The sequence below is a fragment of the Canis lupus genome, chromosome 32 (assembly GCF_011100685.1).
Source record: "Canis lupus familiaris isolate Mischka breed German Shepherd chromosome 32, alternate assembly UU_Cfam_GSD_1.0, whole genome shotgun sequence".
In the NCBI taxonomy this organism is placed as follows: Eukaryota; Metazoa; Chordata; class Mammalia; order Carnivora; family Canidae; genus Canis; species Canis lupus.
Window position 1 is genome coordinate 38,676,246 of NC_049253.1, and position 19,106 is coordinate 38,695,351.

The 19,106-nt window shown below is 45.5% G+C and overlaps 1 protein-coding gene, 1 long non-coding RNA gene and 2 pseudogenes across 12 annotated transcripts in view; 2 read left to right on the forward strand and 2 right to left on the reverse strand.

Annotated features, from left to right (window-relative positions):
- The window catches only part of LOC102155869, a 52,667-nt gene extending 51,919 nt beyond the window's left edge, over positions 1 to 748 (forward strand). Inside the window, exon 10 of the long non-coding RNA XR_005382937.1 lies at positions 285 to 748. This is a non-coding gene — a long non-coding RNA (uncharacterized LOC102155869). The remainder of the gene's footprint in view (positions 1 to 284) is intronic.
- SEPTIN11 (septin 11) overlaps positions 1 to 8,332 on the reverse strand; it is a 96,835-nt gene extending 88,503 nt beyond the window's left edge. For 10 of the 11 annotated variants that reach the window (XM_038582366.1, XM_038582359.1, XM_038582365.1 and 7 more), the window contains exon 1: positions 7,095 to 7,206. In XM_038582366.1, the coding sequence (XP_038438294.1) occupies positions 7,095 to 7,121 (27 nt within the window). In that variant the 5' untranslated portion in view covers positions 7,122 to 7,206. Of the gene's footprint in view, positions 1 to 7,094; positions 7,207 to 8,313 lie in introns of those variants that run through there. The other variant, XM_038582374.1, reaches the window with a different exon arrangement.
- LOC119867167 lies at positions 1,800 to 3,447 on the reverse strand (annotated as a pseudogene).
- Positions 8,333 to 13,995: 5,663 nt separating the features above from the next.
- LOC119867222 lies at positions 13,996 to 17,543 on the forward strand (annotated as a pseudogene).
- The last annotated feature ends 1,563 nt before the right edge of the window (positions 17,544 to 19,106 follow it).

Below are 19,106 nucleotides of genomic sequence, written 5' to 3' on the forward strand. Positions count from 1 at the left end.
GACAATATTAATTCTTCCAACCCATAAGCATGGTATATCTTTCCTTTTGTGTCGTCTACAATTTCTTTCATCTTTTAAAAATTAAAAAAAAATCAAGATGCTGAGCAGACTTTCTATGCAGAGGGTTTGAGCTAAGCCTTTTTCTTTCAACAGCAGGTCTGAATAAACGTAATGGGCACACTTAATGAGACTCAAAATTTATGTTGACAATACACAAAGGGATGAAGAGAATGAAAAAGGTGTTAGGTCTTGGCTTTTAACAGACTTTTTTCCTACTTTCACAGAATCCAAAGGATTTTTAATTTTCTTTATGGAGAACACTGACTGACACTTGCAGTCCAAGGTAGGAGTCCTGCCATATTTCCTACCCTTTAGGACTCAGTTGCTTCAATGTTTTAGAAAACAAGAATCTGTAGTTCTACATCAATGAAGGCCTCAATAAAGAAGACTATGCTAGAGATGTCACTGGACCCCTCCTCCTCTTTGTGTGCTTCCTCAGTCTTCACTTACTTCCTCTATTCTTAAGGGTGCAATTTGGTCATAAAAGGAATTAGTTATCCTTTCTCATCTTCCCTCTATTCTACTGAATCCTGAAGAATTCATACTCTACAGACTTTGAAAATCTTCTACCAATCAATTCCAAAAATCTGGAGTTATCCTTAGTTGGGGAACAGGAGTGGATAGGATATAAAATATTTTAAATTTAAAACTGTGTAGAGAGGCACCTGGGTGGCTCAGTTGGTTAAGTGCCTGCCTTTGGCTCAGGTCATGATCCTGGGGTCCTGCTTCCCCTGTTTGTGCACTCTCTGTGTGAAACAAATAAACAAATAAATAAAATCTTAAAAAAAAAACTGTATAGAAAATATGCACTTTTTTTTATAAATTTATTTTTTATTGGAGTTCAATTTGCCAACATATAGAATAACACCCAGTGCTCATCCTGTCAAGTGCCCACCTCAGTGGCCGTCACCCAGTCAAGAATACACTGCATGATGTGGTCTCCCCCCACCTGCCTAGAGTCACATATGTCCACTTTCCCTACTCAACCCTGAGTGCTGATGTCATAGCTGGATTTCCTTAAGAGGCTCTGCCTCACATCCAGAGCTTTGCAAATGCTATCGCCTTGGCTTAGCACACTTTTCCACCTCACCTTCCTTACTCATCCTTTCACTTCCTCACTCCTCCTACTGCTTACTCATCCTTCAGAGAAATCTAAAGAGAGCATCAGAGATCAGTATTTGGCATCTCAAATACTCAACATCATAACTTCAGTATCTGCTAAGAGAAAAGGATGGAAAAAATATCTGATGAAGCAGATAGATTGGGAAGCTAAGCATAATTACTGATGTGTTTAGGTTGCTGAGGGTTGTTCTGTTTTTCAATTTCTAAGCTATCTGTACTATTGTGATTCTACTTCTATAAGAATAAATTATGAAGAAAATCATAAATTGATCCCAAAGTAATGTTAATTATCAAAACAGGTATACTTTATTGGGTTTTGCAGACATAATTCCTTTGTAATTAATACGTGCTAGAAAATGGAGTTTGACATTACTTACAATTATATCAACATTCCCAGAGGCTGAACATCACAGACATATGGGTGTACTATCACTACAAGATGTCTTTACTTCACAAGTAGTTTTAAATTTTAGCCATGAAGGTCAGTTACCAGAGCCAAATTTGTTCTGAACAAGTAGAATTTTTACATCCATTCAATCAAAGAATCCCTTACATCTTTCTGGGCCCATTCATTTGCAGATAGTAGAAATTGTAACTGGGTTCTTCATATCATGCATTCACATGTGATGCCCTTCTTTATATCCTAATTTCTTTAGGATAAAAGGTGTGACTCACAGCAGGGCCACATAAACCAGAAAGTTCATATGGTGGCGATCACATCCTCATACACCTTTCCTTTCATCTCCTTAGGGTCCAGCTTCTGCGCAAGGCCCTTAATTGGGAACATCTCAGCTTTGCTTCTCCAGCCTCCAGCTGCTCCCACACTCTGCTCTTCTCTTCTCAGAGGCTTATATTTTATGTTATGTATATTTTTATAACAATTTTTAAAATGGAAAAAAAAAAAAAAAGAAAAAAAAGGAGAGGGGTATGACCAAAGCTGCTTCTTGCTGGGTACCAAAGATAATCTTTTTGGAGCATGAAGCCTTTCCAGCCTCTTCACCTCTGCCTGCCCCCTCCAGCAACACATCACCATCCCATACAGTCACGGTTCAACAGGTGGAGAGAATGCATCCACCAGGTAAACTTCCTGAACCCTTTGACTGGAGTAAGGCACTCACACTCACTGACATAGATCCTAAAAAAAAGATGGTTCTAATGCCTGGATTCCAGTCACATGAAAGAACAGACTCCGGATTTCTACCTCGGACCAGGCCTGCAATGATGCAAATTTGATTTATCACCCAGCAAATTCTTTTTAGAAGCCTGTCTCTAGCACCTTGGCCCCAGTATTGTTTTTAAGTTTTACAGTGGTTGCATTGATGGGCTGCCAGCAGGCCTGAGTGGGTCAGGGGTGTTACTGTTTAGTTCGAAGGGAGTTTTCTGTCAATCTGGATTTTAAAAACAGCAACAACAAAGGGGGTATCAATTATATTGTAAAGTAGGTCTCCTTGGGGCAACGGAGTAGAAGCTTTAGATCTTCTGGGTCTTTGTCTAAATAATGGTTCTGCTTCACTGACCCCAGTTGAGACAGGTCTAACTAGCACAATGAAAGAGTTTTCAATAAATTATAAAATCCAACAATTGCCCCTATACACCCCACCCCCAATCAAGTTTAAGGTCCTATAAAGAGAAACTAGTGGCATAGAAAGCTCTGATTGTAGCCTGCCCCACAGGGAGTCTAAACCCAAAGATCATTATCAGCTGTGGCATCATCAGTGGACATACACACTAGATCTTCTGGCAATCAATCAAAGTAGGACATCCAAATCATTCATTCCTTTGTCTAGACACAGGGTAGCCCCTTTAAAAGCACCGAGCATCTGTTTCCTCTATTATATGAGTGTCCAAAAAGACAGGGTCTACTGGGCACACAGTTTGGTTTCTAAGTTGCAGCTTATACGAGATGAGTTATGCTTACCTATGCAAATCTCTCGTAATCGATGCAAATACACTAACAATCTATGAGCTCTTATATCAGGATGGTGGGATGTGGGTAGTTTTGTTCTTTTAATCAGTTCCGTGGGTCTGTTTTTCATTGCGGTGTAAACACATCATTTTAAAAGATATTTTAAAAGATTAAAAAAACCCTAAGACTTTCAAAAGATTTAAGGAAAGACTACCTCAAACACTTCCTTTGTTCCTTAATAATTGTTTTTAGAGTCTCAATATGTATCATTTTTACCACTGAATGAAGAGCTTTAGTTTTTTTAAAAACCTCCCCCCAGGGAGGTCTGGGTGGCTCAGAGGTTGGGCACCTGCCTTTGGCTCAGGGCTTGATCCCGCAGTCCCGAGATGGAGTCCCACATCGGGCTCCCAGCATGGAGCTCATTTCTATTTCTCCCTCTGCCTACATCTCTGCCTCTCTCTGTGTGTCTCTCATGAATAAAAAAAAAAAAAAAGACTTTTTTAAAAAATAAAGACCTCCCCCCACGACAGCCCCTTTAGCCTTTAGGTAGCCACCCCAGGACCTTTCTCAGCTCCATTAATTTTTCTCCAGGTACAAAAGAACCAGAGCCCTCCACATGGAAGGCTACAACCTCAAGATGTAATCGGCAAACTTATAGCAGGAGAAAATAACATTTCATTGTCAGTCCCCAGCCTCTTCCTGGTGAAAACAGACCATATCTTCATGAACTTCTCTAATGATTCCCAAGCAAGATCTTTATCTGCATTATAATTGTTGACTCAGCAAGAGGCATGTAATTCCCTTTCTTCCTAAATGGCTTACATACTCCACTGAAGTTCGTCACTTTTATCCACATGGACACTAAATCTCTCAGAAAATAAAAGCTCCAGGTGAAAAAAGAGAATTTCTGTCTTGTCCACTGCTATAACCTTGGCTCCTAGAACAGTACCTGGCATACAGGAGGTACTCGATTAATGGTTTTTAAATGAGTGAATGAATGAACTTGGTTTTCCATTTCTTTTGGCTCAACAGAAAAAAGAACAATTAAACATGTCTCTTGAAGGATATCATAGAAACTCTCCACCGCCAGAAAAGTTTAAATACATACCTTGTTAGGGATAAAGTAGGAAATATTTCTGCATTGGGAAGAAGGCTGAACTGAATAACCTCTAAAAGTTCCTTTCACCTCGTAGACTCTGTAACCTGAACATCACACCTTAAGAGAGTGGATCAGCTACATAAAGCCTCATTCCCAGGTACAGTAAATTACCATGCTCTGTTTGAAATAAAGATAATAGCTGTCCTGGGATTTGGATGCAAAAATACCAACTCATCCAAAATGTGGACACATCCCTAGGGGAGAACGCTCTTGCTAATCATTAGTTTATATTCTGGGAACAGCAGATATACTTCAGGATCTTCTCTGACCAAGACCATCCACGAGAAAATGGAGAAGCTAGGGGTCGAGATTAGAACAGAAATAAACAGAACCACACTAACCTGAAGCCTTTATGTTTTCCGGCCGACAAATCTGCTTTAGAAACATCTGAATTCAGCCTTAAGGTTTAAACGTTTGTAAGTGAATGTAACCACTTCATAAGACAGAAAATATTCCATCTGACATATAAGGAATTTTCTCCAGTAAAATCTCGTATTTACCTAGGATATCTCACTAAGATGTTCCAAGTTAAGAATGCCTAAAATTAAGAGCAAATTATCCTAACTGAACTTTCTTTCAATCTGGATGGGAGAGGCAGTTTGTAGGGAAAGGAGTCTGTTCATGTTTTCCTAAACACCTTTAAAAAAAAAAAAAAAAAGTCTAATTCTAAAGGAGTAACTAGGGAAACTCCATCCATACATAAATCAACTTCGGAATGATTCTTTTCTCTCAATACACCCTTCTATTTGTTCAAATCATAGAATAGATAAAGGCACAGGAGGGGTAGAGAATTCTAGGACGGAGGATGTAGTGTTGATCCCTTGGAGCTGGGTTTGGAGAAATATTCTGCATTCACCAGGGTTGTTTTGAAGACACAACTAAAAGCACCACACTTAAGAACTGAATGAACAAAGTGAAACAATTCAACAATTCCTTGGAACTATATGAAAAGACTTTTCAACTCTGTAGTCAACTCTTGATGACCCATTCCACAACGCAGTCCAAAAAAAAGTCTTGTTTTTAAACTGTAATTTAATCTTAATTCCAACAGGGAATGTGCAGAGACAGCAGTTACCTCCTCTGTACACATACACTTTTTAAAATCTCCTCCATTATTTGAATACAAGAGGTCTTACACAAGAATTGTGTGGGATTAAGCTCACATCTGGTTAGCAGACCTGGTGTTGGATATGATTATGGCCACACAACTAAACCTTAAATCCACATACTGTTCCCATTTAACTGACATCTATGAACTAACTAATTTATAGAAAACGTGCAACAAATTATTTCTTCCACATCCCCCAAGCCTCAAGAACGCACCAGCAATAGGTGTTACTGAACACTTCCCTCGCCCCAGATTTGCATTCCTAGATGCTCTCCAATGATCTAAAGTGGGTAATTGTTAGTTATTGGAATCTGTGCCCTGGAAAGAAGTATAGCGTAGGGACAGGGGAGAGGGGTGGGAGTAATTTACTCAGATAAACTTGACCTTGCTGGACCTCAACTTCCTCGCCAGCAAAATGCACCGCGCAATTCCCTCGGTGACAACAATCCCTGACCACGAATTGTCAAGAAGGCAACTGTGTGCAAGAGGAGACCTGGGTTCTTTACCGTATACCATTAAATATTAGCGTCTAAGACCCCTAAAGGACCCACCGTTATGCTTCAACGTGACCACAGCACACTGTGACTGTGGGGAACGTGTCCGAAGACACCTCGGCAGCGGAGCCAGCAAACCGCGAGGACACGCAGAGGGTCCCCACGGACCTCCCGGGGCGGGGTGGGAGGGGGTGGGGGAGGGGCGGCTGGGGCTGCACAGGGCGCGGGTTTCCGGAGTGGACTTGTAGGGAGGCCTGGGAGTCGGAGCACCGCCTGGCGTGCCCGGGGCTTCGGAGCTTCCAGGGTCTCCGACTTCCGTGCATAACCCTAAGACCTCTCAAGCCACCACCTGCAGCTACACAGTTGCGGGGAGGAGGGGAGAGAGGAAAAAAGGGGTGGTACAGGGGGGGGGGGGACCTCGCTCGAGGCGCCCCGATACCCGCGGTGAGAAAGTGGACTTTGAACATCGATCGGCAAAGACCTGGGGAAAGAGGCGGCCTCCGCCGGTCCCGAGGAAGCGGCACGGCCCGCGCCCCTTCCCGCGCCCCTTCCCGCGCCCCTTCCCGCGCCTCCCGCTCGGGGATGCCCAGCGCCGGCCGGGACCGCGCCCTCCAAGCCGCGAGCTCAGCCGGCGCCCCCGGGGCGGGAGCGTCCCTCTCGCGTCCTTCCCTGGCTCCCCGCGCCCCCTCCCTCCCTCCCTCGGTCCCCGGCCTCGCGCCCCCGCCTCCTGGGTCCGCCGCCCCCGGCCTCCCAGCCGCGCCGCTCCGTAGCGCTCGCACCCGCACGGCCCCGTGAGAACGCGGGGGTCTCGGGCTTCTGTCCGCGTCCGGGGCAGGGCCGGGGGCCCGGGCCTCACAATGCACCGGGAGCCGCCAGGGCACGCCCACGCTGCAGGCTCCAGCCGCCCGTGCACCCTGGCGCCCGCTCCCCGCGCCCCGCGCCCCGCACCCGGCTCCCGGCTCCCGGCCCGGCTGTCACCGCAGACAGGTGTGCGCGCCCCCGGGGAGGCCGGCGCCCTGCGCCCTGTAAAGGGACGCGGGAAGGGCCCTTGCCCCGGCGGGCACGGCCTGGGGCGCGGCGACCGCCCGACACCCTGTTGCATCCCGCAGCGCAGCAGCCCCCGGGCCCGGCCCCCGCTGCAGGCGCGCCCGACCTCAGCCCGCGGCCCCGCCCGCCCCGGGGCGCCGACCCCCATCCCGGCAGCCGCGGGCACCGCGGGCGAGGGCGGCGCGGCCCGGCACTCACAGACGGTCTCCCCACGGCCACGGCCATCGCGGCTGCCGCTCCCGCTCCCGCTCCGGCTCCGACCCCGGCTGCGCCTCCCGGGTGCTCTCGGCCGACGCGGGCTGCTGCTCGGGCTGCCGCTGCCCCCGCCCCGGCCCGCCCCGCCCCGCCCCGCCCCGCCCCGCCCGCCTCCCCCGCGCCTCCCCCGCGGCCGCGCGCTGCTCGCCCCCGGCTCCCGCGCAGCCCGCGGCATCTGCTCCCCGCCGCCCCGCCCGCTTCGCCGGAGCAACATGGCCACCCGCCTGGAAGGGACCATTTGCTTCCCCGGGAAGGGGTGCGAGTCCGGCGTCCCGGCCCGGCCGGTGGGGGGCGGCGTGCGGGCCCGGCCGGGGGGGGCGCGCGGGCCGGGGGGCTCCCCTCCGCGAGGGCGGCCGCGGGCCCTGCACGACCCTGCACGACCCCGCCGGGGCCCCGCAGCCTGTCGTCCGGCCCTCCCCGCTCGACCGCGTGCTGCAGCCCGAGCCAGCTTCTGCGCGCGGAGCTCCCCCCGGGTCCCGCCGAGCGCTTCCCGCGGCGGACGGGCCGGGAGGCTGCGGCGCGGGGCCGGGGGCGCATCCGAGCCCGGGGCCAGCGCGCCTCGCCCGGCGGGGCCGGCCTGGGAGGGCCGCGGGCGGCCGAGCTGGGGCTGGGGCTGGGGCTGGGGCTGGGGCTGGGCAGAGCCGCCCGGGGCAGGGGCGGCCTCTCCGCGACTCTCCTCTCCCCCCGGGGAGACCGCGGGGCAGGCAGCTGCAGGAGGCTGTGGCCGCCGCGCGCGTCCGGGGGGACCACGGGGCAAGGGAGGCGGCCTGGTGGCTGCGGACGGAGGGGGCCGCCCTGGAGCGCGGGCCCAGGCCCCCGGGAACGAGCTGGGCGCTCACACGTGCGGCTCGGCCGGCCTCAACCGACCGCTGGGTCGGGCCCCACGCCGCGGAGGCCGCGGGCCTGCGGGGTCGGCGGGGCCGGGAGGCTCCCGGGCGGCGGGAGGGGCCTGAGCAGCAGCTGTGGGGGCGTCGCCGCGGGTGCGAGCGCAAGGGCAGAGCCGGGTGCGCGGGGTGCGGGGGGCCCGGGGCGCGCGGAGGCGGGAGAGCCTCGGGGTGGGCCGGGACTCGCCGACCAGAGCGCGGGGAGGGGGCGCGGCGGCCGCGGAGGGCCGTGATGATGAGCCCACGCGGCTGCGCCCTCGGCGCGAACCCGGGCCTACCGGGGCCGGTGAAAGACGCAGCGCGCCTTCGGGCCGGGGGCGCCTCCGGGTCTGACCCGAGACCCAGCGCCCAGGTCTCCCCGCCTGGCGCCCGCCCGTCCCCAGGGGGCCGCAGCAGCCCGACGCGCCGCCCTCCGCTCAGGCTCAGCGGGTTCCCCGCGCGGCCCGGCTGCTGCGAGGCGGACGCTGGGTTCCCGGGGCAGGGCTCCGGGGCTTGAGCAGGATTCCGGCCACGCGGGCGAGAACAGGACGGAAACACTCCCGCGGAGGAGGAGGGTCTCTGGATGGGGGCGTGTTGGGCCTGAGGGCGGGCCCAGCCTTGGAGAGCGGGAACCTGCGCGGTGCCGACCACTGCCCGCCCCGCCCCCACCCCCACCCCCCCCACCCCCACCCCCACCCCAGACTTCAAAGCCTTTGAAGAGGAGGACCAATGTTGTGTCGAGAATACAGTAGACCCTAAGTGCTGAACTAAGATCACCACGGGGGGGGGGGGGGGGTTGCTATGCAAAGGGCAGGGGAAGAGAGAACTACTTGGACGCACTGTTCTAGGTATATGGCCACTTGGTTCCCTCTGCCTTAGGGAGGATTGAACCGCGGCACCGACCCGGGCCAGGAGGTCCCACTTAAATCCTGTGAAAACCGCTCTCCGCATGTTGCCAATGGGATGAAAGGGCCTTCGGAAACCAGCTCTCCATTTTCTGTTACATTGACCAGACCAGATGGCAGGATTGAATTAATCAATCGTTTTTATTTTGATTTATGTCTTTGATTTGTAAGTGTTTATGTTGAAGACCTTTGATTAGATCAGAAGAATATGAACTCCCTGCCTTGGTGGGTAGGCTAGATTACTCTCAATCGCAAAAGCTTAAAATCACTTATTCCATCATCTGTTTGAGGATGTTTGTCCTTTTAGGACAAAATCATCGCAATTTACCCCACGTCTGCGTGAATTCTTTGGTGGACAAGAAGTAATGCCTTAAATTCCCTCCTCCGTGTGCTTTTTGTTTGTTTTGGCAGACAGGCATAACTATATTTAATGAAAATACAATATAATTACTTTTGGCCAAGGAAGGCTAGTGCAGAATGTCATTTCTTATCATGAAGTTATATATTATCATTCTACAACCAGACTACCTACGTTCAAAAATCCTGGCTCTACCACTTCATAACTATGTGACTTTAGGCAAATTATTTAGCCTTTCAGCACTTTAATTTTCTCATCTTAAAATCTGTTTAATGATCGTTCCTCCCTAACAGAGTTGCTAAGGGATTAGAATCACCTTTTGAGATAGCTCTATGCCTAGCACTGTGGCAGGAACTAAAAATCTTTAAATGCGGGTACCTCTCTGACTCTTAACCAGTGTGCACAGTCTGCTGAGAGACAGATGTTCAAACAACTCTGATGGAGAACACGAATCCTAGAAAAGATACATGAATTATGGGATTAAAGGAACTATCCACTCTGCCTGTCATCAGAACGGGAAAGGCTTCACCAAGGAGGTGGGACAGGAGAGCAAGCAAGGAAGACCCTGCACGTTGTTCTTTTAGCCCCGGGAATCGTTCCGGCTTCTTAAATGTTACTAGTTCTGAGGCGCCTTGCCATCTCATTGTCCTTCTAATTTTCCCTTCTTCAGTGCTTCTCCAATTTTAGTACCTACGAATCACTCAGAGATCCTGTGTAAATGCAGATTCTAATTCACTAGGTCTAGGTGGGTCCTGAAAGTCTCCATTTCCATCTGGCTCCCAGCTGAGGCTGATACTGCTGATCTGGTATCATACTAGACTAAGAAGTTTACGGTCGTGAAGCAGTACTTTTATGTAAGTTTCCTTGTTTGAAAAATCTGCATTAAGTTCTTTTTTCCACTAAGACCTTGACAAATATAAATGGAAACATGAAAAATTGAAACTCTCATTCATGAGCTCAATTGCTTTTCCTATTGCTAAAACATTTGTTTAAAAATTCTTTTGAGGGGCACCTGGCTGGCTCAGTCAGTAGAGCCTCAGACTCTTGATCTCAGAGTTGTAAGTTCAAGCCCCACATTGGGTGTAGAAATTACTTGAAAAAAAAATTTTTTCATTTTAGACATTGTAAATTTACCAGTGATCCTCAGACTCTCTTGCTTTTTATGCTTTTTGAAAATTAAAGCAGTATTTGCCCCTATTTAATCTTCTGGCATTTATCATTTTTCTCTAGTTTCTCAAAGGTGACCAGTATGGATTCTACAATCACTTATGCAAAGTCTTTCAAGAATAATTTATTTAGGCCTGGAATGTTTAACTCAGAACAGTTGGTTGCTCATTTACCACATTGGATTTCAGTAGCCTTTTAATCATTAAAATATTTTTTTTTCTTTTTTTTTTTTAATTTTTATTTATTTATGATAGTCACAGAGAGAGAGAGAGGCAGAGACATAGGCAGAGGGAGAAGCAGGCTCCATGCACCGGGAGCCCGATGTGGGATTCGATCCCGGGTCTCCAGGATCGCGCCCTGGGCCAAAGGCAGGCGCCAAACCGCTGCGCCACCCAGGGATCCCCATTAAAATATTTTTAATGAAAAATTATTTTGCCCCTTCCTTTTTTTTGTCTTTTGATAGCATTATATCATCAGCACCCAAATAGTAGCTTTCATCCTTTCTTGTTCACAGTCTTCTGGCATTACTTGAAAAACAACAACAACAAAAAAAAATTCTGAAAATTCCTTGGTGTTCTTTTTAAAAGCAAAAATTACTTAAGCCTACAAGAAAGTATCCGTCCCTGTAGGCTTATGCTATTCTTTAATGCATGCTCTTTTAAATTCTGATCTTAAGAAACACCCCGTGAAATGACATGCTCACTGGAATATGAGGACTTGGACTCTGGCTACTCCCTTTGGCAGCCAGCCTTGGAGTGTGGTCACTCCAAGGTTCTAGCTCCTGGTTCTAGCACCTATAATTATCAGATAATTCCTTTTTCCCTGTGGCCATTGTGATGCCAGTTACTATTTCTCTTTGAGAGCCTAAAAAAAAAATTATGTAGTTGAAGTCCCTCTGGCTACTAGACATTGTCACTGGGAAGAGAATCATACATACACACCTATATATTCTGACAGAAATATCACTTCTATATTCTCACCTTTCATCTCAACCTATTCGCTAGCTACCGTTCTACCATTATCAATTGCCACCAGCTGGATAATTCTAGTGCATGGGGCTACACTGCACTACATTTCTTGTCTTGTAGACTTGTTCCTTTTAAATGAGGTAATACTTCCTTTACTTATTTCAGTCATAAGTTCCTTACAACTTCATCTACCAAGATCTATTGGATTGTGTTCATTTCCTTCTGTTAATTTCTCCAAGTTCAATTTGCTTTGCCATTAATTCTCCTTTTCCAACCTGACTTCAAAAGTCACCAGCATTATATTTCAGGTTTCTTCTGTTTCATTTAGTCCACCTGGATCAACTTCTGTTGAAAAAAATCTGTTGGCAGATTTTTTTTAAAGATTTATTTATTTATTTATTCATGAGAAATGCAGAGAGAAAGAGTCAGAGACACAGGCAGAGGGAGAAGCAGGCTCTCTGCAGAGAGCCCGACACGGGACTCGATCCCGGGATCCAGAATCATGCCCTGAGCCAAAGGCAGACCCCCAACCACTAAGCCACCCAGGCGTCCCAAATTTTGGCAGATTATGCTTCATGCCTCATCATTAATTCTCTTTAGAAGAATTAAATTGCAGTTGGGGTATAGGCTATTTCTATAATAGAAACACCCCAAAACTCAGTGACCTGAAAAAGACTTTTCTCATGAAAAGTCCAGGAGGTGGTAAGCAGTCCAGAGGCCTGACAGCTATGCTTCTTGAGCATGTCATCCAGGAGTCCACATTCCTGTTGCTATCTGGTTGCTCCATCAAGTTCTGATCATTACCTCATCTACTCTGATCAAAGCTGGTTTACCAACACCATAGCCATAGTTTAGCCCATGGGGAAGATAAAGAGGAAATGGAAGGGAAGCAATTTCCTTTTAAAGAAGTGACCTAGACATAGCACACATCACTTTTGTTTACAATCCATTGCAAAACTCAGTCACATAAATGTACTCAGCTCTAGGGGAGGCTAGGATATATAATCCCTCTTTTTTTTTAAATCTCTTATATGGCACCAAATGCCATACTAAAAGTTGGGTAGAGGACCCTATTTATAAAAGGAAGAAATGAAAAAATTGATACTGGGAGAAAATCAGTCTCAGAAGTAATATATTTATATGGTTAAAAAAAATAGTATAAAATTGTATAGAATGAAGTCTCCCACTCCATTAACAATCTGTCCAGTCCCCATCCCTTCCCTGAAAGATAATTGATTAGTGTCTATTGTATCTTTCCAGAGTTTTCTTAAAGCAACTTCAAGTAAATGTAAATATATATTCTTATTTCCCACCCTATCCCATGTTTTACATAAAAGAAAAAAATGTGTACCATTCTGCACCTTGTTTTGTTTACTTAGCACTGTATTTTACACATCCTTTTATATGAGTGACCAGTTATCTTCCTCATTCTTTTATACTGTTGCCTAATACTTTTAAAGATGTATCATCTATTTAACAGTCCCACTGATATATTCAGTGTTGTTTCTAAACTTTTGCCATTACAACCAATGCTGAAATAATAACCTTTTGCTTGTCATTTTGAACATGAGAAAGCATATCTCTAAGGTACATTTCCAGAAATAAGATTAGCCAATCTTATGATACTGAGCCAGTCTTTTGATCTCATTGAGTCCCATTTTCCTATAAAATGAAGCTCATATTTACATCATAGAAAGGGTCATTATGATAATGAAATAACTAAATATAAAGCTATTGTAAGACAGGATCAAAATCATAAAATAGAGATACATTTATCAAAATATGCACAAGCTTTGTACCGTATATAACACAGCTGAGGGTAGCCTGGTGACTCAGCAGTTTAGCGGGCCTTCGGCTCAGGGCGTGATCCTGGAGACCCAGGATCAAGTCCTACATCGGGCTCCCTGCATGGAGCCTGCTTCTTCCTCTGCCTGCGTCTCTGCCTCTCTCTCTCTCTCTCTCTCTCTGTCTCTCATGAATAAATAAAATCATATATATATGTGTGTGTGTGTGTGTGTATAAAACACAGCTGAGACAAGTTCCAGGAAACCTAAATTGAGAGATATACCATCTCCATGGATTAGATGACTCAATATTTTAAAAATGTAATTCTCCCCAAATCAATCTATAGATTCAGTATAATCATAGTTGAAATTCCAGGGAGCATTTGTAATAGAAATTGACAACTTGATTCTAAAATTTAATGCAGAAACACAAAAGACCTAGGATAGCTAAAATAATTTTGAAAAAGAACAAAGTTGGAAGGGATGCCTGGGTGGCTTAGCAGTTGAGAGTCTGCTTTTGGCCCAGGGCGTGATCCCAGGATCCAGGTTCCAATCCCACAGTGGGCTCCTTGCAGGGAGCCTGCTTCTCCCTCAGCCTATGTCTCTACCTCTCTTGTGTCTCTCATGAATAAATAAATAAAATCTTAAAAAAAAAAAGAAAAGAACAAAGTTGAAGAATTTAAACTACTTGATTTCAAGGCTTACTAAAAAGCTAGTTATCAAGACATTGTTGAATTGGCAAAAATACAGTCATATAGTCCTTCAAAAGAGCACAGAGTATCCAAATATATACTCACACATGTCTGGTGAATTGATTTTTGACAAAGATGCCAAGGTAATTCCATGGAAAATGATAGTCTTTTCAAGAAATCAAACCAGAACCATTAGATGTCATATGGATAAAAACATTAAGAAAATTGTCCAGTGTCCAATCATCATTGTGACACTAGTAAGAAGCAGAGCCAAGATTCACGTATTCATACAGATACATGCATATGACTGATTTTACTTATACACAAAGCTTGAATCCAAATGGATCATAAACCTAACACTTTGAGGTGCCTGACTGGCTTAGTAGGTGGAACATGCAACTATTGATCTCAGGGTAGTGAGTTTGAGCCCTATAGTGGGCTTAGAGATTTCTTAAAAAAAAAAAAAAAAAAAATGTAACCCTTCTGGAAGAAATCATAGGAAAATCCTAATGACTTTGGATTAGACAAGGATTTCTTCAGACACAGAAAACACTAACCAACTGGATATCATCAAAATTCAAACTTTTGCTCCTCCAAAGACACCGTTAAGAAAATGCAAGCTACATACTGAAAAAAAATATCCGCAATTCTTGCAAAGAAGTTTTCTTAATGAGCAAAATATGTGAATACACACATCATAAAAGAAGATATATGTTTGGCCAAATGTGCATGAAATGGCACTCAACATCATTGTCTTTACAGAAATGCAAATTAGACCATAATTAAAGCTACTAGAATGATGAAAATCAGAAAAACTGGCAATACTAATTGGTAGGTAGGATGTATTGTATCTGAACTCCAATGCATTGTTAGAATATACAACCACTTTGGAAAACAGCTTGGCACCTTCTTATAAATACCTATCTACCATTTAACTCAACAGTTCCAATCAGTTATTTACACAAAAGAAATAACAACATGCATCCACAGAATGTTTATAGCAGCTTTATTTATAATAACCAAAAAATGGAAATAATCCAAGAGTCTCAATTGGTTAGTTGATAAATTGTGCAATTTCTATATAATTGGACACTCAATAGTAAAATTTACTACAGATACATGCAACATGTGGATAAACCTAAAAAATATGCTGAGTGAAAGAAACAAGACAGAAAAAGTATATATAATATGATTCATTGATATGAAATTTTAAAACATAACTATAGTTACAGAAAACAGGGATCCCTGGTTGGCACAGTGGTTTAGCGCCTGCCTTCAGCCCAGGGCATGATCCTGGAGACCGGGGATCGGATCCCACATCGGGCTCCCGGTGCGTGGAGCCTGCTTCTCCCTCTGTCTGTGTCTCTGCCTCTCTCTCTCTCTGTGACTATCATAAATAAATAAATTAATTTAAAAAAAAAAAGAAAACAAAATAGTGATGACCTGGGCAGCCCTGGTGGCTCAGCGGTTTAGCCGTCTTCAGCCTAGGGCATGATCTTGGAGACCTGGAATCAAGTCCCACGTCAGGCTCCCTGCATGGAGCCTGTTTCTCCCTCTGCCTGTGTCTCTGCCTCTCTCTCTGTGTGTCTCTCATGAATAAATAAATAAAATTTGTATTAAAAAAAATAGTGATGACCTGGGGTCCCAGGTAGGGAAGATTGACTTGAAAAGGGTACAAGAGGAATTTTTGGAGCAAGGAAAATGTTCTAGGATTATGATAGTGATTATATAGGTGAATTAATTTGTCAAAGCTCATTCAACTATATACTTAAAATGTATATTATTATATATCAATCATATATCAATAAAATTTATTTTTAAAATTACTGTAGTTGCTTTTATATCAAAAACTCTAAACAGGATCCCTGGGTGGTGCAGCGGTTTGGCGCCTGCCTTTGGCCCAGGGCGTGATCCTGGAGACCCGGGATCGAATCCCACGTCGGGCTCCCGGTGCATGGGGCCTGCTTCTCCCTCTGCCTGTGTCTCTGCCTCTCTCTCATTCTCTCTGTGTGTGACTATCATAAATAAAAAAAAAACTCTAAACAGGTCTCTTTCTCTAGAAGTCATCACATAATATCAAACTTCTGTTTAGACTTACTGAATGCTTACTCTGTCAGGCACCATGTAAGGTATTTTGCATGCATTTCATTTAATCATCACAACAAGCTCTCTGATATCTCCCTATTTTACAGATGAGGATAGTGAAGCACAAAAACATTAAGAAAATTGCCCAGTGTCCAATCATCATTGTGACACTAGTAAGAAGCAGAGCCAAGATTCAAATTCAGGTTTGTTAGACTCCGTCATCCACATCCTTCATCATGCTATGCCTTTCCTCAGCACTTGCATCATTCTTAACAAACACACTTCTTTGGAGTTTTACTTACCAAGAAGAACTTCCATTATTAAAATAGTAACACAAGCTTTATTGTTTGGAGGAGAATCTTTATATGTGAAGAGATAGCAACCAAGCAGACCTAATTTGATTTTTACTGAGTATATGTTTGGCACAACATGGAACACGGAGGCACTCAACATACATTTGGTATTATTGTTGTTCTATTATTTTACCTAACCTCTGAGATTCTCTTCCTTTCTGCTACCACTATCATACAGACACCCAGGGTCCACTGATCCCATTTAATGCTCTGGCCTCAGTCTAGCCAGACTACCTCATTTCCCCCTTAGCCCAATAGAAATTGGCTGGAACCAAAAAAAAAAAAAAAAAAAAAAAAAAAAAAAAAAAAAAAAAACCAAGAACAAAACAAAACTTTAATGCTAGTGAGGTAAGCAAAGTGAACACTTAGAATAAAAACCATCTGGCTTACAAAATATATCTTCTTACCATTTCTTAAACATTTACGAATAATGTACTACACAAAAAAGCGAAATGTGAGACAATATGCTACCATTCCTCTAAAAAGAGACTAGAAAGAGAAGGACTCCTAAAAATGAATATGCATAGAATATCTTTAGGACGCACAGGAAACTGGCAGTAGTGTTTGCCTCTGTGAAAGGGCACATGGGGCTTCCCGGACCGGCTGAGCAGGAGGTGCCGTCATGGGAGTCGACATCTGCCACAGCAAGGAGCTCAGGACGTCTACCTGAGACTGTTGGTCAAGCTGTACAGGTTTCTGGCCAGACGAGCCAACTCCACTTTTAACCAGGTTATGTTGAAGAGGTTTGTCCCTTTCCCGGATGATCCGGAAGATGAAACTGCCTGGCCGGGAAAACAAAACAGCTGTGGTTGTAGGGACCATAACGGATGATGTGCGTGTCCAGGAGGTGCCCAAGCTGAAGGTGTGCGCACTGCGCGTGGGTAGCCGTGCCCGGAGCCGCGTCCTCAAAGCTGGCAAGATCCTCACCGACGACCAGTTGGCCCTGGACTCCCCCAAGGGCTGTGGCACCGTCTTGCTCTCCGGTCCACGCAAGGGCCGAGAGGTGTACACCTTGGCAAGGCCCCAGCAACCCCACACAGCCACACCAAACCCTACGTGAGATCCAAGGGCCGGAAGTTCGAGCATGCCAGAGGCCGCAGGGCCAGCCGAGGCTACAGAAACTAACCCTAGAGCCTGCCTTGTTATTTAAAAGATTTTGAATAAAAATGAAGAAGAAGAAGAAGAAGAAGAAGAAGAAGAAGAAGAAAGAAGAAGAGAAAGGAAGAAGGAGAAGGAGAAGGAAAGGAGAAGGAGAAGGAGAAGGCTCCGCTCCTCTTCCGCCTCTCCTTCCATCCTCCTCCTTCCTCCTCCTCCTCATCTCCTCCTTCCGTCCTCCGCCTCTCCTCCTTCCTCCTCCTCCTTCCTCCCTCCTCCTCAAAGCATAAGCAAGAAGCACTCCTCCTCCTCCACTCCTCCCCTCCCGCATCCCCGACCCCTCAAAGAACCTCAACCCTCCTCCTCCCTCCCCCTCCCCCTCAAGAAAAAAAGACCAAAAAAAAAAAGAAAAGAAAAGAAAGGAAAAGAAAAGAAAAGAAAAGAAAAGAAAAGAAGAAAGGGCACACGGGGCAGGTGTGGGCCAAGGTAATAAACACTGGATGACTCAACCATAGCCATTTTATTCAAATGCATTTGGAAGACTGACTTTTTCTCCAGGGAGGAGATTGGTATAAATACGGTTCCATTCTCTCGAAAGTGACCTGGTATGAGTGACCCAATTCTGTCTAATGAAAAGAAAGGAGAGGTTTGCTGGAAGGTTCTCAGATTTATGCTTTCTCACTCTTATGAGAAATTCACAGGAGGTCAGCTTTTCTCTCTTCTGTTGGATGCAAACAAGGAAGCATGAAGCCTAAGTGTTTTCATTTTACAACTATGAAAGAAATTCAGCCTTAGGCTAAAGCCCATGGACTAGAGAGCAGACACACAAAATACTGTTAGGCTGCTAAATCCACTAACTCTGAGCCCTATCTCCCACCTCTGATAAATAAACACATTAGTATTTAGTTCATTTATCTAAGCCAGTTTTAGGTGTCACATTTCTGTTACTTGAAGCTGAAAACAAATAAAGCAGGTAAGAGACTTTTTTTTTCTTTTACATACTTGCTGTAATTTGCTTTCATAATCATGTGCATGTACATCTTTTTAAAAGACTTAAGAGTTCATTGTGTTCCAGGCATTGGAAAATAGAGAGCATTCAAGGAAAATTCCCTTTAATTTTAAAGATTTTTTTCTCAAGATGTAATTTCTTTTTTTTTTTTTTTAAGACTTTATTTTTAAATAATCTCTACACCTAACACAGGGCTCAAACCTACAACCCTGAAATCAGGAGTTGCATTCACTGACTGAGCCAGCCAGCCAAGTGCCCCTCAAGATGTAATTTCTTAAGAGACTTGCTTCTTTCCTCTAATGAGCTCAACTGTCTCCACTGCTTTACAAGGAGCCTGTGGATTTAGCCTTATAGAGTCAATATAAGTTGAAGTATAGGAAGATTTATATGTCAGAATAGTCAAATATTGACAATTTTATAGTATAAATTAGTAACTAGAGGTTCACATAAAAGAAATACATATGTTAGTACCAAGGGCATCAGTATCCCCTACCAATGCCCCAAATATTCTGGCTCTTGATGACCTTTTTCCTTGGGCTTTCCCCAGTTGCTGACAATTTGCATCATTTATACTCCTACACCACAGAACTGATGAAGAAAGAACAGAAAAGAGTCTCATAGGGGATCCCTGGGTGGTGCAGCGGTTTGGCGCCTGCCTTTGGCCCAAGGCACAATC